Raw genomic sequence first — 26,941 nt, 5'->3', positions numbered from 1 at the left:
CACTTTAAAACAAACCATTTTCTTTATCCTCAAAGTCAGTATCAGCTAAAACATAACTCTCTCCTCTTTGTCAATTTGAGGCAAATATAAAAATCTTAGCACAATGCAGACGTTACTGTGTGAAATAAGTCGCCTTCACTGAACTTGAGGCTTAGTTAAAGGCTTCACCTGTTGTGAAACTCACATCTGATTGTTTGTTGAAGGCAACAAGTCAAGTTGTACCCAAAAATTCCTAGTCAAGTATCTTCGACTTCATAACAGCCTAACACTTAGGAACATTTCCTGGCTTCACACCTTTCCAAACTTTTAAAAATATGAGTTAGGAAAACATTACACTTCTACAGCATTTCTCTGGTCAATGGCACACATCCCTTACTGCAGAAGAAAGGACTTAACAGTTTTCATTTCACACTCCAGTAACCCAAAATCTTGTATTACCACTCACTTTAGTGTTAATTTTCCCACAGATTCTCTTTTTCTGCTTACACGGCAAGACAGCTCAGGTCAAGTGCTCAGACAAGCTGTGCTGCTGATTCTCCTTTTTACCACCACTGAATCACCTTCACTTCTGCTTCACCACAAAGTTATTTTCCCTGCAAAAAAGCAGGAGAGCCACATTCAATGGAAAGTTAGCAGCTACAGTCAAAATGGATTTCAAAGTGGGAAAAACCCCCTCTTCACAACTAAAACCTTAAGGATTATTTATGCAGGATCATTCCTACGCTGTATAAATACACCATGACAGGTGTATTTGCTGCTACACGCATGGTCAAGCCCAATTCAGCTCATGTCCCTTCCAGCTACAGAATATAAAAGTATCAGTGCTGAACAGACATGCTGAGCCACCCCCTGATAACAGGAAAGAAGAGTAGTTACTTTGCCAAAGTAGAAAGATACCTTCTTTACTAGTTATTTCAAATAAAGGAACTTCTGGCAGCTGTCACTGCATTCTTAGGGAGCTCTTACGTGTACGTACAGACCTAACTTACACACAGGTTTAAGACATTTGCATGAAATGCGTGACAGATCCACAAGTACACAAACATATCTGCATTTTTAGAATATTGAATCTGAATGAGTCTAGATTTATCTTTAACATCTAAAAGGAATTAAAATAGTTAAGAAGCACACCTAAAATCTGAAGGCATTCAATATTGGTTAAATACTAGGCAGGAAACCCTGTGAATTTTAAACCTTCAGTCTTCATTTGAAGCAGAAATTACAGTTAAGCTATGGACTAATTGTAAAAATAATCCAAGAATTGACTGGTACTAATTTTTAATTAACATAAAGGCAGGAAAGAACTATTTTATTAATTCACCGGGTGAGCCTTCATTAGCTTCTGTCAATAACAATAAAAGGCTGAGAAAACTGCTCTAGAACAAACAAGACATTAAAAAGAAACAGGAAAAAGAGGCCATACAGAAGGAAACCCTCATCAACCTGCTCTGGAAGAAGCTTGACTGAAAAAGTTTTTCAAGTTTAAAAAAGCAAGTTACTTCAATTCAGAGTTGGGGCAGCCCCCAGGAGGACAGAGTGTGGGTTTGGCTGAGAGCTGTGGTGCAAACACACTGTGCCAAGGGTCCTTAGAGCTGCTCCATCAGGACAGGGTTTACAGGAAACTCTTCAACATCATCAGAACAATCACACAACACATCAGGATCTATGTGGTCTTGTGATACATTGATCAACTTCCACTTACGGTTAATTCATTCTGGTTATAAACAAGAGTTTAACAACTCGATTTAAAAAAAGCAATGTAAGAGAAAATTACATGTGAAGGGCAATAGATCCAGTAAGAAGAGGCAAGAAGTCAAAGAAGTGTGTACCACTGGTAAATGAATGCATGAACTTGGAAGGAACAATAAGGAATTCTCCTCTGCATGAAGTGGCAATAGCAGGAACTAGTTTGGATTTTTTCTGTAACTTTTAACCTCCAAACACATAGAGGCAACTTAGTAAGATGCATACTTAAGTATTTAATCTATCACAGACATTCAGTGCACTATCCATGAGGCACATCCAGACATTAATGTTTACAGCATCCTCCTTGAAATGGGACTTGCTCTAGAGGGAGGTTACTGGGCTGCAGGATGGACTTCTAATGTACTGTTCTGCATAAGCTGTTACAGATAGCAGTGGAAGAACCAGCTGTGTTGAAGTCAGAACGTGGTTAGCTTGTAGGTGTTATGGGCTTTCTTCCTGGTGTTCTGGTTTTGCTGGTCAATTAGAGGAATTATTTGGATAACATAGCCACAGAAACCCCCACCAGAGGCTCTAGTCTACTGCCATTACAATACAGCCTATTTCATCTGGGGACTGCAAGGTATGGAGACAAAAAGCACTTTCACTTATGACAAAGTAAAATGCACCAACAAAGGTGGCTCACTGATACCAGCCAAGCTTTTTTTGTTTGTTTTTCAATATTAAGACCTCGTCCAGGAATGCCAACCAAAACTCGATGGCCAGAAAAATCAGGACACCTGGGTTCTGAAATGTTACTTTGTATCATAATAAAAGCGTCCTGGGTTGGTCGTTTCAAAGCAAATATAACATTCCTGTGGCAGAACACGACAGCTTGTCCGAGCAGAAGACAGCAACCACAGAAAATGACTCTATGCAAATCGATTTTGGTACACAAGGCAGCCTCTATCAGCTTTAGTTGAATTTCAATTTTCTTCTGTTGTGCCAAGAAGCCTCTGCTGCACCAGCTTTCTTCTTCCTATGTATGAACTCTGAAACAAGGATTAGCACCAATGTGAAGAACAAAGAAAGCCACAGGAAGGTAAGAGCTTAAAATCCTCCATCACCAGTATTCTCTGGTCTTTTAAGGCCAAAGTTTTTGACAGCGACACTGCAGTAAGAGAGGGTTGTCTGTGGCAGAGAGCTCAGATTCAAGCAAAAATTGCATGTGAAGAACATAACAAAAATCAACACAATGCATACAACTGCAAGAGTCGATAACAGCATTTAAGAACACTGACTGGAACCCAATAATAAACTGTGCTTACTCCCAATTGTCTTCTAAAGAGCCAGCCCCTGGGAATGCACAGCACAAGCATCCTGACATCTTCCACTGGGCTTGTGCAACCTCTTCGGAGAAGGTCATGGGAACATGCAGTGGTAGTGTGATCTTGGGAGCTGGGGAATACAGCCTGTATCACACTTCAAAATCACTCCCACTGCAAGGAATGTACAAAGCAGAAGCAGGAAGCATGTAGCTCATTTTTCCTCACAGTGCAGAATAATATCTGACAGCACTACACCACTCCATGCAACACAATCCAAAAGCCCTGGATTGCTTTTCTGCAACTACTAGGCGCCTCCCTTTGTCCCTTTGGCACATATGGGTTCTCTTTTAATATGGACCACTTTCCATTGTGCTCTATTGCTAGAAAAAGGATAAATAAGACATAGTTCCTTCTGTTTCATTATCTAGAACTAATTACTACTACCATTTAAATTTTCAAAATAGATTAGTTCATATATTGGATATGCTACTTAAGCAAATTGCATTTTGTTTGTAGAATAACAGTTCTTCTGTAAAGCCCATCTAGCAGTGGTTAAGTGTGTCAAATCTCTCCAATGAAATACAAAAACACTTCCTCTTCCTAATGATAGAAGTGCCAGCAAGAAGAGGTGCTATGCTGAAACTTGTTCTCACCAACAAAGAAGGTCTGGTACGAAATGTGAAGCTAGCTAGGAGGGAGCCTTGGCTGCAGTGACAGTGGAGCCTCCTAAAGTCACTTGGAATAGTGGGGCTTGAGAACCTTAGGGCAGCGAGCAGGGAGCATAGCACGGTCAGTACCCTGGGCTTCAAGAGAGTGGACTGGCCTCTTCTGCTCAGTTGAGCATCATGGGATCATAATGTCCTTGAGGGAAGAGGAGCCCAAAGAAACTGGTTAATATTCAAGGATCACCTACTCCAACAAAAAGAGTCTTTGAGCAACCTGGTCTAGTGGCAGGTCTCTTCCCAGGGGGATTGAAAAAGAATGATCTGTAAGGTCCATTTCTACCCAAACCATTCTGTGATGACTCAGTGATTCCTCTCTGTGGAATGAAGGAAAAACAGCCAGGCAAAATACACCACCACTCCATCCCAAAGGGAAGCAACTATTCCTGGGTAAAAATTACCTTCCGTATAACATTGATCTGACTCATTTATAATCTAACAACTACTTTCCTACCCTATTTGGTCTGGTTTATTGTGATGACAGAGAAAATTCTAGACATTCTTAACAACATGCCACAACTCCAGAGCAATATCAACATGTTTATTTGAAGCAAAAATGAGACTGCAAATACTGAGCTATGCTACCCCAAGTTTCCAGCCAAAAATAGTTCCCACTATTTGAATGGAAAAAATGCAAAGCAGTTTGTAATCTTGTATGTTCACAAGTTATCTAACTTTATATCAAACAGCTGCATACCTTGGCTTTTGTGTTCACCACCTAACACACAGCTCAGCAGGAGAGACTCTGCAAGAGATTCTGCTCCTGTTCCAGCCCGCAAATTACTTGCTAAACTGACATCAGTTGAAATAAGCATCTATGAGAACATAAAGGACTGACATCTCTGGTACCACCAAAGTGCTTCAGAAATAAAAGCCACGCCCGTGGTATCGCAGAGCACGTTGCAAGGATGAAGTCAGCTCGGGTACAGCACTGATATCCCCTGTAACACAACAGTGGAGCTGGGGGCATCCCCACACGTGTCGAGGTGCAGACCAGTCCTATCAGCCACCTACACTATCTCATGATAGAATACAGAGCAGTCAGTGGGAAAACACATGACAGGTTCAGCTCATGAATTTTGCGAACATAAATCCCAACCCTGAAAACATTTACAGGCAGGTTTATCATTAAGCCTAAGAACAGGCCCTCTAATTCCCAAAGGAATACTTGGATGTTTAAATTAAGCATATGCAAGCACAAACATCTATAGAACTAGGACCAAAAAAAAAAAATCACAAAAAGCACACTCCACAATATCACTAATTTTTATTGCTCCATAGAAACTTTGACCTATCAATTATATAAGTTAATACTAATATTTAAAAGCATTTTCATCTTCAAAAGGCGCTACAATTTCTAAAGAACAAGCTCCACTGACCTAATAAAGCAATTAAACAGCATGGAATTCAGTGGTGTCACACTAAAAATGCTTCTGCAGAGCAAATCAACGAAGAATTTTCAAATATCAGAGACACTGCCATATCAACAGGCAACCATCCTCTGGTGCCTTGTACACCAGGGAGAATTTTAACACCCAATGAATGTTGTTTTCTTATTAGTTACAGCTCTTAATGTCTAGTAGCTCTTTAAACAAGCAACATTTTGCTGATGCAAGGCAATGATTTATATTAATTTAATGTCTAGTACACATCATGTCTTTACACATTTCTCTTTGATATTGTTGGTATAACTTCTTGCCAGTTGCTTTCAAATATGTTAACATTTTTTAGAAGTATAGAAAAATGAGATGAAAGAAGAGGGGATATTTTGGCATATTTTCAAGTATACAGTTTTAACTAGTACTTAACAAATTTCTGGGGTTTTTTTAATAATAAGGGCTCATAAATATATACCAAGATTGAGACCACTCAGTATAGGTAAAGGCTCACAAAGACAGAAACTTTCACCGAGGTGATCGGTGCCTCCATGGGAGCGCACAACAAACAAACGCCAAATGTTGCAATGTCAAAGCCACCATTTTTGGCAAGACAGGTTTTAGTAAGCTCACTTTTTAACCTATCTCAGGAGAACAGTATTTTTCCACCCAATCACTGGCTTACATTCCTCTGTCAAAGTTTTGTCCCTAAACTGCCACAATTTTTTGTTGTTTTGATAACAGAAAATTCAGGTGCAGTGTTACAAAAAGATCCTGCGTTTGCAAATCTCAGACATGAGTCCAAGGCCCTGGGCTCCCTCTTGCTGAAGTCACCAAGCAAAGTTAAGGGTGAAAACAGAAATCCAGTACTGAAAACACATTGCAAAATTATGAGCTTTTTTAATATCCACAGATTTTAGAAATGCAGCAGTAGAAGCATTTTAAAACATAATATTACAACCTTTTTTTTTTTATTTTAAAAATCTACTGGGGCACAATAGTGTTCTTGCAGCCTGCTGACTCTGGAGTTAATAATTTTCTATTGTACTGTGTTCAAGAGAGAGGATTTCTTACTCAGTGATCTGATAATAAGAAAAAAAAAAAAAAAACAAAACCAAGAGTAATTATAAAGGACTCCTCTTAAGTCTTACAGTTCTAGCAAGTACACTGATATAGAAACACTTGTTTCCATTTTGAGGAAATTTGTTTTAATAAAGTCGGGGCAGCATATGGTACTAGCATGTTTATTTTCCAAGTGGTAGGGACACTAACCAAAACCATCTGATGTTTCTTCCTAAGCCTCCTTGATCTGCTGCTGGATTGCAGCTTAGAATAAAGCATTACAACGCCAGAAAAAGTGGGTAGAGGAATAAAAAATTAAAATCAGTAAATCAAAGTGCTTATTTAATGAGAGTGCAGCTCAGACCAGTCCTATTTTGAACAGAAGTTCGAAAGTATTTGTGACTGGAAATTTATTTCCAGAGACCATCAAATGTAGTCCAAAGCTAATCCCTCACAGACATTTTTTACTTTGCACAACAGACAAAAACCAAACCCTTAATATCGTGTAATTAAAAAAGGAATTAAAGGAAGCTCAGAAGTACTTAATAGATTTTTTGAGACGTAATCAATCAGCTCTATGCATTATGAACACGGTAAGAAAAGTCAGCAGGGACTACCAGATTCACTCCTACCAGAGCTCCAGGAACGGTTTTCTCAGTTAATTGACTAAGTACCATGATTCCGTCAAGAGCAATGAGAATTTTAAAATACGCCTTGCTAAAAGTATAGAAGACGAAAAGTTTTCGAACCACATTTCCAGTGCGAAGAGCTAACAAATGAAGGGGGAAACCAGGGAGTGTGGGTGAGAGCTCCGAGGGCTAGAGTTAACGTTTGAAAATAGCTGCCAACCACACGGACTCCAGCGGCATTTCGCAGCCAGCCCCGAGTTCCTCTGGCGCAGCTGTAAAACACACAACCTGAAACCCGCTCCTGCAGCAGGGGTTCGCTCGCAGCTGTTCCTCTGCCTCCCCCGCACGCAGTAATCTGACTCTTTTCCAGGAAGGAGCTTCTTTAATGAAGCCACACGAGAGCAGCATAGGTGTATCGGGGGACCAAGAACCAGGCGCTTTCCGAGTGGGTCTCCAGCACCCGAGCCCACGGCTCAGCCTCGCAGAGACGCGCTGCAGGAGCAGGCGCCGCCGAGCTCAGCCCCGCCGCCGAGCCGGGGGCTCCAGGGCGGGGACGCTGCTCCCAAGCTCCCACCTCAGCCCCGCACGGACGCTCCGGGGCCCGGCCCCTCTCCCGTACTTGTTGCCCGCGCAGAGCGGCTCAGCCCGGCCCCGCCGCCCCCGCGGGGACCCCCGGCGCCGCTGCCCCTGAGGGAGGCTGAGCCGCCCGGCACCGCGCGGGGCAGGGAAGTTACTCACCGCGCCGCGCTCTCCTCCTCAGCCGCGCCGGCTGCGCCCGCCCCGCCTCAGGGGAAGCAAACTCCGGGCAGCCGCACTTGGAGAACGTGTCTCGCCGGGCCGGGCCGGGCCGGTGCTCCCGCCTCCACCCCCCGCCGCGGGCAGCGGCGCGGCCCAAGTGACAGCGTCGCTCCGCCACTCCGGCGGCGGCCCCGGGCGCGGGGCCGGGCGAACCGCAGCCTATGGCAGCGGGGCCGGGGCGGGACGCGGCGGAGCCCCGGGCCGGGGTGTCCCCGCCGCTCGCCTGATCGGCTGTGCGGAGCCCGGAGCGCTGGGGAGCGCGGGCGGGGCTGGCGCGGAGGAGGGGCCGCGTGGGGCGCTGCCCGCCCGGGACTGCCCGCGGACCTGTCCCCGCCTGCCCGAGCCCTGCGGCCGTGCCCGAGGAGCAAACCCCCGGCGGCTCCGTGACTAAAAGCCCCAGAGGCGCTCCCACCCTCCCCACACTCAGTCGCCGCCCGCGCCTGCTTCTCCGGCCCTGTCGGAGGTTCACGGGGGTCCTGCCCGCTTAGGGAGCCCACCGCCCCCGCTCTCCTTTTGGCTGGGAGCACAACCACCGGTGCTGCAGGTGCCGGCGGGGTGTGGCGGGGCCCGGCTGGCACCGCCCCGGCCCCTCCCGCCGGGGTCCTCGCCGTCCCCTGCGCCCGCCCCGCTGCCCCGCCCCGCCCGGCCGACAGCGGGTGATGGCGCCGGCCTGCGCCTGAGGAGCCGCAGCGGGGGACGGTGGGGGAGCCATGGAGGAGGACCCGGAGCTGGAGAGGTGAGGGACGAGTGACAGCGGGGGCAGCTCGACCGAGAGCGAGCGGCCTCTGCGGGGCTGCTGCGCCGCTGAGGGCCCGGCAGCGCCTCCCGCGCCGCGAGGCCCGGGCAGCGCTGGGCTGGGTCCGGCGGCGGCCGTGGGGCGGCTCCTCCCGGCCCGAGCGCTCCGCGGTGCTGAGCGGGCCCCGGGCTCCGCCGGGCTCTGCCCGCTGGCCCCAGACAGCCCCTCCTGTGGGTGTGCGGTCAGGGTGCGCCCCGAGGGGAGCGCGGCCTGGGGCTGCTTCTGTCTTCCGCACAGAACATCGGGTGCGCGCTGATGTCGCTTAGAAACAAGATTAGAAGGTCTTGAGAGGTTCACCCCTCATCAGTTACAGTTTGATGAGTCGCGTGCTTGGTGAAATAAATTTTTTAAATCCCAAAACACTTTCTGTCGTTAGGAATTTCAGTTTTCAGTGCTAGGTATGTGCCCGTTGACCAGTTGTTAGGATTGTGTTCTTGTATCAAAAAAATGCAAAATGCTTGGCAGTTATTTTGTAAAAGAATAAAATTGTTTTCCACTTGGCATTTCATTGGGACCAGTGGATTCGTCTTGCTGCGCATTTTGATTTGCAGTGCTCCCAAGCAAATACTGACAAATAAAACATTGATTTCTATATTTGTATACTCAAAGTACGCCCCTTTTACCTTTGTTTTAGGAATAGACTTTTGGTGTTTATATCACAAATGTTTTGCGAAATAGTCCTACTTGTTGGATTGGATTATTTTTTTAATTTTTTTTTGGCAAGCTTGTTTCTGGGTGGTTCACTTTCTCTATGGCTGTTTAAAAAAAACTGTTACAGTGAAGCAATGACCAGAAGCTTTCTGAACTGTTCTTCTCATGGTTTTCTCCTTTAAGAAACTGTATCTGGGCATGCTTACAGAAAATAACTTTTTTTCTGTTTATATCTGGTATGTATTTGAAATGTGCCAAAAGCAATAGCACTGAGACAGTGGAAGGGCTAGAGAGCATAATGCTTTCTAAGAGGCTTTTAATTCCTGCTAAGCTACTGCTGCTCTCAGATCATCAGTTTAATAATTAAAGCTTCTTTCTTCTTTCTGTGTATGCATGAATGTTATTTTTACTGGTGTCATTCCAAACTTAAACCTTTTTCATTCATGGCAAGTTGAAGCTATGCCACTGTTCTTGCATGCTGCTTCATGGTTGCTGTTGCCGTGCTGGGGACCTGGGGTTCTCTGGGCACTGCAGAGCATAGCTGAACTCACCAGCTATAGCCAGTGACTCCACAGTCATCTCCTGACTGATGCTCTTCTTCCCAGGGACTACACTCCAAGTTTTACTCTTCCTCAAAGGTTCAGTCCAAGTTGGGATTTGCTATTCCTGTTCCATGGGCAGCGTGGTAGACAATGAGGATGAAACTCAGTGTCACTTATCAAAGGGTACACAGTAAGGTTTAGCTGTGTGGTGTCACCAATCCATGCCACTACTCACCTCAGAGTGTGTTTAGTCAGCCCCAAACACATTATTACTGCAATTTAGTGCATTTGATGATTAGCTCTTTCTATCCTGGATCCATCTATCATTAGTTACTTTTTCATACCTTAAGTTTTGGTAACAGCTCAGTTTGGTAGTAGCACCCTGAATTCAGCTTGTGTGCATTTAGAGGGTGTCCTTTGGTATTACTCACTCTAAATAGTGCTTCCCTGTACAGTCTTGAGTACAGAGCCCTTCCAGTCTAATACAGACCTTTCTTTATCCTTTGTGATACAGACATTATGCCTCAGATTCATATTCAATAACTTATTGATCATATTCTCCTGTGAATAGTGTAGCAATGGTAGTCTAGGGTTATAATTTTTAAGGGTTTTATAGTATGGCTTTAGTATACAAAAAAAAGCATTTATGTTCTGTAGCCACAGTGTTAACTACTTTAGGTGGATTTTTAGTGTTTAAAAATGGGTTTATTTGGAATATTTTGAGCAGTCTGTCTCTGAATTCAGACTTGTCTTGCAATGCACAAGTCTTGAATAAAAACTTACCATTTTTGTACATGTGGTTTTTATTTAACTTATCAGGAGGGAAAAAGAAGTGTAATATTTTTGTGCATGATTTTTCAGGTCAGAAATTAATTTTGTGTCCCAGTATTCCAAAAAGTGATCTGTTAAGTCAGTTGCCCTATTTTTGTTACTATCTTAGGAGAAGCCTCTTCATCTAGATTCTTTTATTTTATCCTTACTGCCACATTTCCTGATATTATTTTTCAATTTTACCATGTCTGACTCTCACTTGTTCTTGCTTTTGATGTTTTCCTCACTTTAATATGAAGTGAAGTTTGCCTAGAAAGCTGAGTATTAACTTGTAAGTTCCTGTCTGACTGTTGCATTCTGTGGATTTTTAAACTCTAAGAGCTGTAACAGAAGTGTAAAGCAGTAATATTTGCTACATTCTACTGAACTACATCAGCTCCATCTCACCCAATAACCTTTGATAGAAGTATGAACTGTTATTTTCCCCTGTGAATTTGCTGGTACATCAGTGAAGACCCTGAGGACTCTGAGCCTTGAGGTTCCATGTGACTCTAAAGAAAATTCTAAATTATGTTAACATATAATTAATGGTATTGTGAAGTTATGACCCAGGAAGGAGGTGGAAAACGTTGCAAATCAGCTAGTAGGAGTGTTCAGTTTTTCCTCTGCAAGCACCTGAGTGCTTTTCCTAGTTTATTTCAACTAAATATACATTGAGATATTATATGTTATTTCATTCCTATCTAAAAAATTAAAAATTTCTTCCCATTCTGCTTCCTAAAGTATTGTCTTGGTGGTTCTGTCTGTTTGAAGCACAGAAGATGCATAATTTCTCTTCAAATACAGAGGAAGTGGCTTTGTTATACTGTGTGTCTAAATCCTTCCATAATCCATTCTGTCTTTTAGTAGCTACAAGTATTTCACAACCTTGGATATCATACTTTATTAGAAGTGCCTGCTAAGCTTGTTTAGAGCATCATTTACTTGGCATTAAGTGTTTCCTAAGGAGATCCTGCTCTGAATCCCAAAGAATGCTATAATTCTGTAACAAGAGGCCTGTAGTTGAGTTACAAATCAATAATCTAATATTTTTGCTGCACAGGCAGCCCAGCTACACTTTCTAACAAGCAAGTTTTGTGCCTTGGAGAAAACTGATGGTTCTTACTATTGATTTTAACAGTTAAAGTCAAGTGCCAGGATTCAGTATTCCATACTCTTGGCAAAGAAAACCCAAAAAACAAACAAACAAACAAACAAAAAAACGTGGTCTGCAGCTAGGATTGGTGTTTGGAATGGAGTGGTACAGTCACTAGGCAGGCTGGTGAGAATATCAACACAGAAATGTACTGCAAATAGCACTCACAAGACTGACAAGTAGAATACCTAAATAAGTACAAAACCTGATCAGCAAAGAATGAGAGTATTCACATCCCTGATGTGAAATGTCTTTGCCTTTGAACAAATGTCAGGAAGCTTGTGGTGTATTGTGCTTCTTTTCATTCTTGCTCTTGTAGTTGTGGCCTAGGCTTTATTCCTACCTTTAATTTCTATCAGCTTTCTTAGTAAAGGTGAGCAGACAGGACCAGATCATGAGATTTAATTTTAAGTAACACTGTCAGTGTCTTCAGCCACTTATTTGACTGATGGTCTTGATATTCATTATTCAACTGTAGTTGGAATACCAGCATTCACTTCTATTTCTAGTCCTATGCAGACTTAAAAATAAGTTGTATAGTTAGCATTAAACTTATTTGAGAAAATTGATTTTTAAAATTGCTGATTGTTTTTCCTGAGCTTGTGGCTTGCTGTCAGGACCTAGAGTGCCTCAGGAAGTAGGCTTAAGGAACGAGGGGATAAAAAGGTCTGGTCATGTGTGTATGGGCTGCTGGTTGGTACTGTCGTCTGGCTGTGCCCTGTGCCTAGTCGTCACAGTCTGTCCTGTCTTCCTGTTAAATTCCTTTCTGGCTCTGTCTTGGGTGGAGGACTCTGTTTGAGGGGAGAGGGTGTATGCCTCACTGCTAGCAGCTACAGTCAGACTGTGGGTTGGAGGAACCATGTGTCCTTGGTGCCCACAACTGGAGCATGTGAAGGTTTGGATGCCAGCAGCTGGGCTTGGACCCTGGGCTGGAGGCTTGGGTGCTGGCAGCTGGGGACATTTTGTAGGGTGAGTAAAACCAAATGTTAGCCCCTGAAATGGGGTTGGGGCCATGTGTTTATCTGTGTTGTAGTACTGGAGCAAGTAAGGGTGTATGAGGGACCATGTGGCTGCTGGTGAAGATCAAGCTGGAATAGCTGGCAAGTGGGAGAATAAGGAGAGAGCTGGAGCGTGAGCTTGTATCTCCAAGAGCCAGGAGGAGTGAGCTGTTGGGGCCACCAGGGAGTCCTGGCCATCTGCTGGTGAGACTGTAGGGTCAGGGGCAAGATGTGTATGTGTGCCTGTGTGTCTCTACAGGCAAGACTGAAGTGGGGTTGGGTATTGGGGGACCAGGATATGCCAGTCACTCCTCTGTGATAATCTGTACCGATAGTGCAGCTGGGCTGAAGTTCTGGGGGCTCCCACACACAACTGGAAAGAAGAGCAGGATGAAGCTGTTGGTGTGAGCATGCTGTGTATCTGTCTGTGATGGATGTGGCCAGCAGTTTAAGTGCCTGGTGTGTGCATCTGCCTCCTAGGAGCTGATTTTCAGCCTTGTTACTGGTTAGACCTGGACATGGAGCTGTGACTGCCTGGTCTCTTGGCTGTCAGATGCAGCGTCATATGTCTTCTCCTGACAGTCATCTGTAATCACAAATCATGGGTGGTCTCTGTAATAACATGGAGTTTTCATTGCCTTTAACTGTCAGACATACCTCTTTATTACCAATTACTCATTTTTTCAGTCTATTCATTTGACCTTTTGGAAAAAAATGATGAAGCTCTTCCCCTGAGTGAGGAATAGAAAATGCTTCTCATTTTGCCTGACTAGGAGTCTTTAACATTATTTTATATTTTTGGCACATGCATTTGTGATACCGGTTATTAAGATAGATGAAATGGGAGCTTTGCCTGTAACCTTGGAATATATAGAGAGAAAAAGTCTAATCCCTCAGAAATGTAAATAGGTCTTGTACCATACTCTTGAAGATAAAAATATCACTGCTTGTACCTTCATGTTACTGTAACTCTGCAACTTGATTGCCCAAAAATAATTGCCACAGCAAGTTTTAAGTGGGGCTTGCTATAAAAGATGTCAGAATGACAAGAATTCTTAAATGTGCCCCTGTTCCTAATTTTCCCTCATATCAGTCCCCCAGTTTGGATAGTTCTCATGTGAAAGTTGCATTCTGCATTCCCTTTGCTCATGCTACTGCCCTTAGAACTGAAGCTGGCAGCCACAGAACTGTTTGTATTGTAACCAAGCTGTAAAAATGAAGAGAGCAAGGAATGTGGAGTCCCGTGAGGCCTTCAAAAGCAAATTTTAAAAACTTGTTTGAGTAGCTTTTGGCTTGTGTAGAGGATATAAGTTCAGTGAGTGGAAACATTATTTCAGAGAGGATCTGGGCATTGTGTTTCATTTGTCTGGGCAAGCTGAAAGGGCTTTGTAAAGGTGTGGTGAATAAGGGCAATGTTGAAAGACTGGTATTAGGCAACAATATTTGATAATGAAGGTGTGGACCTAGAAGGCTGCTAAGATGGATACCAAGTCAGTCTGAGCTTAGATATAACAAAAAAGAAAGTCTCAGATACTTACTTAAAGGCATGTAATTCCTACCTAAGTTAATAGAATTGGTGTCACCATTATAATTTATTATGATGTTTTCCCTAAAAGTGAATCATAGCTGTTTAAAATACCTATATGTGTGTTTTATTAGTGCTCTGTAGCTCAGATTTTTTCGTTTCTTATTTCAATTATAAATTGTTACAGATTATAAATTTATATTTAAATTTTAATTATTAAATTTATATTTAATTTGTATTTTAATTATTAAATTTATATTTCAATTATAAATTGTTACAATAATAATGACAGACTTTTAATCTTTTAGTCAAGTTTCTTAAAAAGAGAATCACCAAGTTTGGTAACTGGTAATTAAAAGTCAGACACTTTCTTTCCCTCTTTCTTCACCTATGTCTGACATTGCTGTTAGAAGGCTCAGGGAAAGCTTCTGTAAAAGCCACATGTTCCTGCCATCATCACTATAACCTAGCTCAGGATGCTCAGACTGAAAATTCCGGGTCTGGAGAAAAAACAAATTTTGCTGTAATTTCACGAAGACCTGTGTATGCAACATCTCACATTTCAGTGTTACAGCCTGTGTTTTGCACCCTTTTTCTGGTGTTCTTGCAAATAGCCATCCCACACCCATCAATTCTCTTACCTGGGAAGGCAGCAGTAGCTGGTGAGGTTGCTGACGCTGTACTTGGCATGTTGGAGAAGGTATCTCTGACAGATGATGACTTACCTGGGAGTTACTCCTTTTCCATGAGTGCCTGTGGTGTGACGGGATACACAACTTGTACTCACAGGCAGAAGTTTGCTTAAAAAGGATTTGAATTGCCCCAAGCCTGGTGCTTCATTCAGTGTTAGAGTTTTTGTATTTGCAACAGCTTTAGTTGGTTTTAATATTTCAGAATGTTTCTCTTAATCATGGTGCATAGGAATTTGAATTATCTTAAAGTCAAGGTGATTTTGGCGGCTCCTTTATTCCTATATTATTCCTATATAATTTACTACAGTGAATAAATCTATCTGTTTTATTTGCCTAAGTACATAAAGTGGCAAGTTCTTGTGTTCCACAAGTGACGACCTTTTTCTTTTACTCTTACTTAGGAAGGCTGTGGAAGAGTTACTTAAAGAAGCAAAACGTGGGAGAACCAGAGCTGAAACAATGGGAGCTATGGGTTGGTAAGTCATGCCAAGAGGAAATTAATGCTGATGCCAAAATCAGTCTTATCTTTAATGTGTGACAGAAGTCTCTACCTTTCTATGTGTTTCATGTTTAAATAATTTGTTTTCTTCCACATACTAATTTTGGCAAAAATCCCAGTCTAAATAAGAAAGAAGGTCAGGTAAATTCTGTCTCCCTGAAATTGCTTGTCTGAATGTGTTGAAGACATAGCAATTGGAAAATTTGGGATATGTTCTTATGATAGATGGAATTGCAAAGTTTGGGTTGTAATCTCATGAGTCTTTAAAACGCTGGTTGTCTTCATTGTGCATGTACTTATATACTGGCTACATGTTACTGGGTTGGACACTGTTTTAAGTGAAAAGAATTCATAACTGGATAAAGAAACCTAAAGCCTTATATTAAAAAAACAACGAACTATCCTTTAGTAGATAATTCATGTGTAAATTGTAGCCAAAAAAAGGACTCAGTGAGCTCAGAAGTATAATCCAGTTTTGGAAGAGGGTTACTTTTTAATACTAAAAAACCCTAAAACCCAGGAGCTAATTTGTATTGTAACTGGGAAAAAAAATCACAGTATTTAAATCTTAAATTAAATCCAGCATTAATTCTTCAATGAAGTATTCCAGATTTTATAGCTAGATTGTCATGGAATGTAATGCATGTAATTATAATTAGAGAAGTAATAACATGCAGAGGAGAGTCATTCATCATAAAATATTGTATATGGCTTTGATAAGAAGCTATTTAATTTAGGCATGTTCACACAAGTAGTGCACCAGTTGACTGCACTAAATGCACTTGTAGATAAGGTTTGGCTTCCTCCATCAACAATTAGCAAGAGATAAGCCTGCACTGTTCATGAAGTTTTCAGCTCAGTTGTCTGTTTTAGTAACTCTGAAGAGATTAAAATAGTGTCTTGCTGAAAATAAAGTTACTCCTTTATGTTTTCAAACAGGTTTGGGATTTTCTGTATGTTTTACTCAGTATTTCTTCTAGGGATGCAGGTCATAACTTACCTGTTAAAATAGTTTAATTGGTTTAATCCCCTAGAGTGGCTATACTGATTGCTGCACTGATCCACCCTGCTTTGACTCTGTCAGCCTAGCCATGTGGCCAGGTAACCCAGTGCACATAATTAGCACCATGAAGTGATATATGCATCGAGTTACTGTGAATTTGCAAGTTGATTCTAGATATGGAAACTAAAGATTTCTGCAGGGAGGTAATCAGGTGTCCCTGTACAATTTTGCTGCCACTTGTGCAGTCTGGAGTACTTGCCAGGAGAGTGTATGGGCATCTGCTCCTGATTGTGGCTCCTTCTTATTCCTTGTTTGTAAGAGGGTAGTGGTCCTGTTCAGCTGGCTATGATGATTGGCTGGGGATGCAGTTTGCTGAAGCCTGGTGCCTGAGGCCTGCCAGGGAAATGGGATAGGCAAGAGTGACCTGTTCTTCAGAGTAGTCACAGGATAATGGTGTCTGGCCAGGCCATTGTAGGAGAAGAGGACTGTCAAGAAGGCTTCAGGCAGAGGGAGGACTGTTGACATAGGGGTTGGCATGGTGATATCCTGAGCTGAGGCTGTTGAAGTACTTTCAGCTACAGAGGTACATGTGAACAGCTGTACTGGGTCAAACAAAGGATCCATCTCTGTAGTGCCCTGTGTCCATCAGTGGCCCATACCTGGTGCCTAGGAAGTGCTTTGCTGAATATCTTTGAATAGGCTCACTAGTACCTTCTTCAAGGTACTTCTTCTGCAGCTCAGGATATCATGCTCTTAGAGATGATTTCTTTGTATGTAACGCATCTCCAGGGATTTTTACCTCACTGAATTCGTCTTTAGAGAGACTGGTAGCAATCCCATTTGTGACAAATCTACTGCTGTAGGGTTTGGCATAAGCTAGTGTATGGCTGGCATATGTGGCTGTAAGGAAAGTGTAAAGCCTTCCAAAGGCAAACTCTCCAAAAGTCTTTGCTGTCTAGTTCTGCAGCACAACAGACAGAATAGCAGCTGGAAGCTGCCACTGCTGTCACCTCTTTAATATTTTTTATTCAAATATACTGGCCCTGTTATCCTGTTCTGGTGTTTTTAAACTGGCCCAACAGCTAGGTATTGCATAAAGACATGGGAGATATAATGGAAAAGGTATTTGGAAGAAAACTTGACTATGCTCAGTTGAGTATCACACTCTAGCAAAATGCTGTCAAGTGTAACTGATCCTGAAGGGCTTGAGAGATTACATCCAGGACTTGACCTGTAACCTTGCTAGGTGTAACCTACTGAGAGGAAGGTAACTTCTGCTCCAAGCTCTGTGGATAGCAAATGAAATGAGCAGAAAAGTTAGTTCACGAAAATGTTTGTTGGTAGACCAGATTGAGGAAACCATAACTGATAGAAGCATAGACAAGGTCATCACCAACTTGTCTAAAAGCACAGTGTTAACAGGTAAAACACAAAACCTTCCTTCCTTGCCAAACTCAAAATGCTTACAGGTGTGTTTCATGAGGACTTCTGGGATTCCTTAGCCCTTTGTCAGAGGAGTCCTGGAGAAGAGATGCACAAATCCTGGAGACATCTAGTGTAAGGCCATCAGTCCTGCATTGGCACTGGAAAGTTGAAGCAGCTCAACCTATGAAGAAAAGATTTGTTCTGCTATCTGTCTTTGGGTAAGGAGAAGCAGAGGCTACTACTGCTCATACTTCACTGATTCCAGTTTATGTTGCTCTTGAGCAGCTGTTGAATACTGAGAAATACATTTCTGGAATCAGTGGCATTTGACAGAAGTTGGTGAAAGGGAGGTATATGGAGAAGTAGCATTCCTGGGTGGGGTGACTGTATTGTGCATGCTATTACCAAGGACTAGTGTCTCCTGGTGGATGTTGATGGTAGCAAAACCTTGGCCAGACAACCTCTCAGAACTGTTTTGGGACTGCTTTCAGGTTCAAGCCATTGCTGTGTTATTGTCCAGAGTGATTAGTTTGCCATAGCTCAAACACTGTTTGAAAAAGTTCCCCAAGCACCCATGCCTAGCCTTTTGCTGTCTCATCATTTGAGATGGATATCAGCTGTTGCTGGAGCCTAAAATACAAGTATCCAAGCCAGCTTACCTGACAGGTACAGAAAAAATGTACAAAGCAATTGACCTATGGCCCAGTCTCTCATACAAAGACTGAGCCTTGAAATACGGGACAGTATTGTTAGTATTTCTTCCAGTTTGGGAATGTTTTTCTGGTTTTACATTGTCTTACAAGTTTAATGGGGGTGACATGGGAAGGTGCTGCAACCTTAGAGGCTAGTGGAGGAAAGTCTTGTCCCTGTTTGGGACAAGTAACCAGCAGGGAGGTTGGCAGTGGCATTGGCCAAGAGTTCGTGTGTGAAGGGAAATTATCTGAGACTCTCTGGACATGGAGCAACTGTCAGTATTGCCAGAGGGCTGCATGATCTCTTAGTTGGTAAAGATTCTCTGCTCACTCGACTCTATACTCTCAGGACTGCTCAGGCAGTATGTAGATCCATGGTAAATTTATCCAGGAAATGGTGGATATTCTTATTTGTAGATTTCATTCAGCAATGTAGTATTTCTAGTTCCTGCAGTATTCCTTTTGTATGTACTCTGTGGCCATGGTGATTCTTGTTGGGGGGTGTCTCCTGAATCCTTATCCTGAATCTCCTGAATCCCCTGAATCCTTACACATGATGTAGATCCTGCTGCTAATGTGTCTGGCTCAGGCATTAGTACAGCTAATCACAAATAAGGAAATGTGTGAGAGAAGGGTAAGGAAGAACTCTGAAGTCTTAATTAAGACACTCTCTGAAGTGTCTTAATCCTGGAAATGTTAATCAGAACAGAGCAGAATCTCGCTGAATCCTAGTGATGATGCTGTGATGCTTCTGAGATGAGAAAGTCATCAGAGCAGCTGTCTGGAAGCTAACATTTGAAGGATCAGTTGGATCCAGAGTGAGAAGTTGTGAACAAATAGTGTAAGAACATTTGAAATGGTTAGATAAATTTGTTTCATCAGAGGCTATTAGACATAGATGAAATAGGATATTTGGGGGTTTCCATTGTGCCTAGTTAAAATAAAGCCAGAAGTTCAGCTTCCCTGAAGTTTTTCTCTTGGTTCTATGTACCAAGAGAAATTCATAAGCTTCTTTATAGCAGTGAAGTTAGGTCCCATTTTAAGCAGTTGTTCTACTTTAAGAAAGGCAGTTAAAATGCCACAAAAGTTAAGGTGTGAAAAATGTTCTAGATGTGGTTTTTTCCAGTGTATAGGTCTGATCTTCAAAGATGCTGATAACATGAGATAAAGCTAAATCAAATGTGGCTTCTCATCTTACTTGAAAAGCTTATGTAAAGTAAGAACTGGAAAACAGGATATTTTTGAATGGTTTGTTCAACTCTGCATTGTAAGAGCAGATGAAATTACAAAAAAAAATAAAATTGGAAGCATGAATTTATTTTTAACTCTATTTTTTGTAAAGCAATCCTAAAATTGCTTTCATTCCTATAGATAGCTTTCTATTCAATACCAAATCTGTTAGAAGTGCAGCAGAATGCAAAATGATCATGATGATGAGGGTACTGTAACTGTGAAGTGCTGTGTTGCATCTTTGGATGGGTGTTGTCTGACTGTGCAGGAACACTGCAATGTGATTCCCCTCAGCTTTCATTTGAATATGAGGCGGGGAGGAGCAGGGACAGGGTACAGATAGAGTCTGAATAGTAAATATGTTAAAATCTTGTAATCAGGGCACATCCTAAGTCGTCAGTGGAACAGATTGCCCAGAGAAGCTCTGGATGCCTCATCTCTGGAAGTGTTTAAGACCAGGTTGGATGGAGCTCTGAGCAACCTGGTCTAGAGAAAGGTGCCATTGTCTGAGGGGTTGGAACTTGATCATCTTTAAGGTTCCTTACAAATCAGATGATTCTATGATCCTACAAAGTCCTCCCATCTGTACTTGGCTGCCAAGACAGTATTTCAAAGCTTTTAGTGTCCTCTGAGCATCCTCTTTTGTAAGGTTCTCCGTGACAGAGTAACAGCATAGATTACTTGGTTTGGCAAAACAACCTCAAGCTGGTTCCCCCCAACCCTTTCAGTTGGTTTTTTATTGAAATATGATATTTTCTATCGCGGTTTGGAAATGGTAGGAATGTGTTTGTCAGTTCATCCACAGTGAACTTTTTTCCTGGAAAGATGTGCTTTATTCTGTATGATAAGGCTGACTGTGCCAATCCTATTTGGTGTGTCCAGTTACTCAGCAGAGACAAGACTGGCACATGGCACTGTGCTCTCGGGTCTTAAATGGTGTCAGCATATTTTTACTTTTAAGAACTTGTGTAGTACATCTCTGTGCTGAGCTGCACTGCTGCACTGGATGACAGGCACTGGTTGGAAATACTGTGTTACTGCACAGAAGTTGACTTAAAGGGTCAAAAATAGGGTTAATATTTGACCTGGGTTCACAGTGATGGATTTAATTTTTTTTCCTGAAAAGGCAATTGTCAAAATGCAATGCATTGCATTGTCTTTGTTATTGTGTTGTGGAGAGCTTTTGGAGGATGTGAGATTTATTTGTGGAGGGAGGCAGGATTCTGTTGATGAGAATAGCTTGGTCTAACTTTTGGAGCACGCAGAGCAAAAAGTGAACCTTACAATGGGTGAATACTCTGCTACAGAGCTGGAGTCTGGTAGACAGGACAGCTCTAGACTGCAGCTTGTGTGCTTGCCTCAAACATGTCTGTCTGGGGCATATTTCAATTCTGAACTTTAATGTTCTTTTAACTTGTCTGGTTTTTGCTGGTTGGTTGGCTGGTTTGTTTGTTCTAAAGCAAAGCTTCTCAAGTCAGTTCTGTGGCATTGTTTGCTGATCACAACAGTATTGTGTTCCACCGTGCCCAGGCTGAGATTGAGTCCCAGCCCTTCAGAACTCACCTGAGGGCCAACTTGTTTGTGAATTGAGCACTGCAGGATCAGACCATACAGCAAACCTAAGGCTGATCTTTGGAGATGTCAGTTTCCTCACCATTATAGGCACTCTCAAAGGTATCAGTGGATTCATACAGTTCACTTTTAATCTGCACAGTTCCGTGTATACCATGGCTATATGTAAATGTGTGCTCTGTGTATGCATATAATGTAGCACAAGATACCATGCATCTTGTTTGCTTTAAGATTTAAAGACAGGATTTGCTTTGTTGAAGTCTGAAGTCAATAGAACTAAGAACTGATGTTTTTCTTCAGCACCATGACTTACTGCTGCTCCGTGAAAGCCTGGTGGCTCACTTTAATCACAGTATGATGGTAAACTAATGGCATCTCTTACCTGACTCTCAAGTCCAGCATTTCTCATCAGATTTCATTCTTAGTATAGCTGAGGTAGCACTCAGGATGTTGAAAAGAAATGGTTCAGCCAGATGGATTTATTTAGGGCAGATTGGTTGTCTCATTCTAGCATTATATATCTTAGTGCTTAAATCAGTGCATTAGCTCTTAAGAAAAAGCAAGAGGAAGAACAAATGTGAAATATATTTTGTCTGGATGCAGCCTAGAGAAGGCTGCCCTCCTTGGTAGGAAATGTTGAGGTACAATAGTTTAATGCACTCATGAGACATACAAAGGACTTTAATATTGGCTGGTTTCTGTTATGTCTTGAGTGTAACCTGTGCCATGACTCGTTCAGCACCATGGTGGTGTAGCTTGAAGTAGAAACCCTGTTCTGACATTTATTAGCCTCGTGTTTTTACTCAGTAACACAGTTAATGGATAAATAGCTTCTCTAATTTATGAAAGAGTTATAGTAGATTAAAGATTTATTTTAAACTGGGATTTGAGAAAAATAGTGTAAATTTATATGAAGAAAGTTTAGAACATTCTAAAATTCTATGCAATAGAAGTGTATCAGAAAATACCTTGTGGAAATAAAACAGTATGGCTTATACTTCTAAAAGTGCTCTCCTAAGTTCTTGAAGGATTTAGGACAAGAATAATTATCAGGAATGCTTAGTAGGCAGACCTGAAGCAAAACACCATGGTAAATTCCAAGTTCAGTTAAGTCATGAAGTATGCTAAATAATCATACGTGATCTTTGTTGTAGCTTTCTTGTTGTTCTGATAGTTCTGATGATTTAGAGGTGTCAAAGGTTTTTTTGAGTAGTTAGGATATCATTTCTACACTTAAACAAAATATTCAAGTAGAATAGATGTTCTTTACATTGTGGTGTTAGGATTCCATGACTCTGTGGTTGATTCAGTAAGTGGCTGTGATCTCTAAAAGCAGTCCCATAACCTGTCTCAGAAACACCACAGTGACTCCAACTATAAACAAATTCTTCAGAGTGATTTCTTCTTTTTGTAGGAACATATTTAAACTTGTTTTTTCTTATTCCTTTCTTTAAGAGATGATAAATTGGGAGTAAGTAGAGTACAGCTGATACCAACAGGATAAATTAAATTTACAATACTCGTTTCCTAAAACTGGCTGATTAATTATGTGCAAAAGTTTTGAAGGTGGGAGAGGAGAAAGTAAAAGAAAAAAAGGAAAATAGTTGGATAAGTATATTTACTGTTTAAGAAAAAGAAAATACTTTGGTGGTTGCTAAGTATAACTTTAAATTGGTATGTCTCACATGTTTATGCTACAGCTGCTTGGGTTCTTCATGCATGTGTATCTTTCTTTCTGAATATTGCAGTTCACTAGATAATGTTGACTTTGATCTCTGTAAGCCATTCTGATTTGGCTTAGAATATGTTACTAAATGTTTGATTTCTGAATACCTAAATTAGGCACCATCAACCTAAAACATATTGTCATCCTTTACTTCTCCCTATACATGCTACCTTGTGAAAATCATGTGGATTTTCACTGTGTTGAAGTAAAATAATTTTCTTCCCATAAAGAGTAAGACAAAAGGAGAATGGAGATGATCTGGAACTTATTTTTCTGTACTGAGAGTTTACACTAGGTGGCATGCAAGGAAAGCCAAAATCACAAACCTGTCTTAAAATCGCTGAAGTTAAAATCTCAGTCTTGTTTTGGGATGTTTTTACCTTCTCTTTTGATAACTTTTAAATGTCTTTACAGGTTGAAATGTCCTCTTGCTGGTACAAACAAAAGATTTCTTATTAATACCATCAAAAATACATTGCCATCTCAAAAAGAACAAGACCAAGAGCGTGAGCAAAAGGAAGATGACAAGGAGTCTGAGCCAAACAAAAGCAGGAAAGAAGAAAAACCAAAGAAACGCAGAATTCACCCATATACACCCAGCTTTCAGTCCAGAAGGAGAGTCAGCTACTCTCCTCCAAGGCACCAGAGCAGGAACCAGCACACGAAGGATAAACATGAAAAGCGATCAAGCAAGAGATGAGGGACAAGTATGTGTTGTTACAAGTCAGGAACGTCATTAAGTGTAGGAAAGCGGGGGTGTCTCAGTTTCTCAAGAAGAGTTGATGTTCAAACTTGAGTTTTGAACCAAGTTGCCTGTGTGAGAAGTAACCTTGAGGTAGCTTTAGGAACTTTTCTTTGGGACCTTTAAGAGAAAAGCAAAGTACAGCATAAAGCATTCAATTGTTTTAGAACAGACATTCCCTTTACTCCATTCCTCTCTCCCCTTCTGACTAAGCTTAGGGTCCTGGTGATGGAGCGTGATATGTGTGTCACTGTCTAATATAAATCATGTCACTCTTTTGGAAATAAATTTTAATTAAGCAGAATTATATTTATTGTGTGAAGTCTGCAGAACTTCTTTGCTGCTAACCAATGAAGAAGTTTTGCTTATTTGGGTTAGAATTTAGAAGAAGAGAAAGCTGGTCGGTGCCTGACCAAGGATATGCATTTTGTATAGAATATAAGAAATTGCTTCCTTTAATGTAAAAAGAACAAATTTAAAATGGGCAATGCTGGTTTTGCTTTCCAGGAGCGACTTCTGGGAAATACTGTTTTTGTTTGTTAATATGTATTCACAAACCTATCATAGATAACAATAAACATTACCCCTAAAAAGCTGCAACTGCAATAATTGTCTCTGTTTAGACTTCCCTCTGTAAGGAAGTAGTTGGAACAGTCTGTTGTCACGGTGCTTTCAAAACAAACCCTGAAGACAAAATCTTCATGTTTTCTGTCTACTGCTAGAAAGTTTCCAAGTAAATATGTAATACCAGAAATACAGAGGTGATGCTTAAACTGTCAAATGCTCACTTCCAAGCCTATGTGACAATTCTGTGGTGGTACAGTTCCTGAACTTGTCACTGCGAGCACAAATGATAGGCATTGGCATCTTCTGTGTCTCACTTCTGTTTGTGTTCCATTAACTAACTTCTGTGTGTGAAATATTTTGTATTTGACTGTTCTCAGAAATAATTGTTTTCAACATAGGTTTGTTTTTGAGTGTGTTGACAATAAAATCTACAACGTTCATGGGAAGTGCCGTGTGGAATGAATGCTTTTAATGGGTGTCTTAACTGAGACGTTAAGGGGCTCTAAGGGACGGGAGGAGCGGGGCTCCGTGGCCCGTCCGTGTTGAGTCAGAGCAAGAGTGCCACCTATAGACGTGTGAGCACCTCGCCTCTGCGCTTACCTGCCTCTCGGAGAGCTGTGTCGGCTGCCACATGGGAGGGACAAAGTCGAGGTCTGCTCTAGCTGGATTTGGTCCTGCTCTTCTGAGTAGTGGGAAGGTAGTTATACTGGCGCTGAGCCCTCTGGAGACTGCCAGCGTCAGCATATCCAACCAGGTGGCATACTTGGACATTTCCCCTGAGGAGTTACGTACAGCGTCTCTATTTCCCTGCAAGACCCACAGCACTAAAATAGAACTCTCAGCCTTTCAGAAACCTTACAAATATTTAAGTGGGATCAGTGAAAAAGTAGTATCTTTGGAGAATATATGGATTGTCTTCAGTTTAAATAAACAGATGATGTTTGCAGTCCTTATATTGCTTATATGCAATAGTCCTTATATGCACTGTTGTGCACTCCTTAATAATCTTTTTTGGAAGGACAGCAGCTATAATACAGACTGAGTTCTGCTGCAGTGACAGTGCTGGATGGATGTGACTTTGAAGCAGAGAATTCATCTCACCATTGTTCAGGATTTGGACTGGAGATGTTCCACAGAAAAAAAATTTCTGAATTCTTGCTGGTCTGCCTTGTGCTGATATATGCTGTCCAGAGAGCTTTCAGCTCTTCAGACCTTCAAACACCACTTTGGGATGAGGGTTGTTGTTGATGCTGTATTAATTTATGCCAGATTTTCACGCAGGGAAACTGATTAGAGCGTGCTCTCAAAATTAGTCTGAATTGCTGTTAATGTTTGCCTACTGGAAATGCTCAGCTAAAGGATCTGACATGGCCTGCACTGATAACTGGGGAAAGCTTTTCATATGTGGTGGTGGTAGGTTCAGATTTAACTCCACATTTTTCTAACTTACAGAATACACAGGAATTACTAATCTTGCATTGGTTAATTCCATCTTTTACTGCTGTTTTTTGTAAGTGTAGTTAGTAAAACCAAAATCCTCTGCTGCTCATTAACTGTTATTAATTCTTTATAGAATCACAGAATGGGTAAACTTGAAATGGAGCACAGTGATTACTTTTTTAATAAGAACTTGAGTGCACAAAGCTGGTTTTGTATTTTGTCTGCAGTTGTTCATATTGTGCAGCTCCAGCATCATGTTTATAAGGCAACTTAAAGATAGGATTTAACCCTGAAAATTAAGACATGTACATGACTTTTCCAAATGTGTTATTACCTGCTGTGCACTTGTTAGTTGTAAAAGTGCCTTGTCATTAAATAAATACATGAATAAAATGTATGTTCTTGGTCTCAGGTTCCCTAGTTACTCCTATGGGAAGGGAATGTACCTTACCTTAGTGTTGCTGCATCCATACTTCACAGGTGTTCCCTGTTCATCTGTGAGCTGCCAATGTTGTCTGTGTTTAGTTTCAGTGCACATTATGTGGATAAAGTTTATTCAGGTGAGATTATTCTCTTGCCATAGCCAGAAAATTTGCTCATTAGACTTTATTATTATGTTGGATATAAATCCTCCAACTTTTCACTTTCATCAATCTGGTACTGAATGTAGATCACAAAACAATGTGAAAGAGGAGAAAACGTTTTATGTAGCCTTCATGAAATGCTTTTGTTACTTTTGGCTGTCAGAGAGATAGTAACGTGCAGTTCTTACATTCATTGTACTGCCTCTTCTCTTTTGTAAATCCATTTTGAATTATTTACAATGAATCATGAGTGTCCAAGAAAAGCCTGACAGATTTAATGTATAACATGACTTAAAGCCAAAAACACACCCTCTTTTTTAGACTGGATCACTTTAAACCAGGAGTTTCTTGAGGTGCAGTTGAAAGAGTGTTCCTTAGTGATCACGAAATTTCTGCAGAAAACTAGTTAACAAAGAAGATGTAAATGTTTGTAGATCAATGGAATAATGTAGCAGGAGGGGGTTGCTTTTCCTGCACAGAACTTGTTTGGGTTTTTTGGGGTGGTTTTTTTGTGGCTGCAAGTTGATCACCAAAAAGCGTGTTTCCTCTCCTGTCCTGTTAAAGCTCTCACAAATAATTATGTGCTTTCAGTTAATTAAGCTGGAACAAACAAAAGTGGACTTGCTTGGATAAGTAGCAAGAAAACATATCTGGATTGTGTTTGAAGAAGGATTTTAGTCATTTTACCAGTGG

At 41.5% G+C, this 26,941-nt stretch overlaps 2 protein-coding genes across 3 annotated transcripts in view; one reads left to right on the top strand and one right to left on the bottom strand.

Annotated features, from left to right (window-relative positions):
- Positions 1-7,698, bottom strand: part of LNX2 (ligand of numb-protein X 2) — a 59,446-nt gene extending 51,748 nt beyond the window's left edge. Inside the window, exon 1 of one of the 2 annotated variants that reach the window (XM_015642260.2) lies at positions 7,539-7,698. The gene's annotated coding sequence lies outside the window, so the exon portion shown is untranslated. Of the gene's footprint in view, positions 1-445; positions 580-7,538 lie in introns of those variants that run through there. The other variant, XM_015642295.3, reaches the window with a different exon arrangement.
- Positions 7,699-8,210: 512 nt separating this feature from the next.
- On the top strand, positions 8,211-23,966 carry LOC107212876 (protein POLR1D). Its single transcript, XM_015646693.3, has 3 exons — positions 8,211-8,334; positions 15,170-15,244; positions 23,330-23,966. Exons 1-3 carry the CDS (start codon positions 8,309-8,311, stop codon positions 23,613-23,615), a joined length of 387 nt encoding a protein of 128 aa, XP_015502179.1. The 5' UTR covers positions 8,211-8,308; the 3' UTR covers positions 23,616-23,966.
- Positions 23,967-26,941: the final 2,975 nt, after the last annotated feature.

This window comes from Parus major, chromosome 1 (genome assembly GCF_001522545.3).
Source record: "Parus major isolate Abel chromosome 1, Parus_major1.1, whole genome shotgun sequence".
In the NCBI taxonomy this organism is placed as follows: domain Eukaryota; kingdom Metazoa; phylum Chordata; class Aves; order Passeriformes; family Paridae; genus Parus; species Parus major.
The sequence above is the reverse complement of the archived record's forward strand: the minus strand, read 5'-3'. Positions and strand labels throughout refer to the sequence as shown.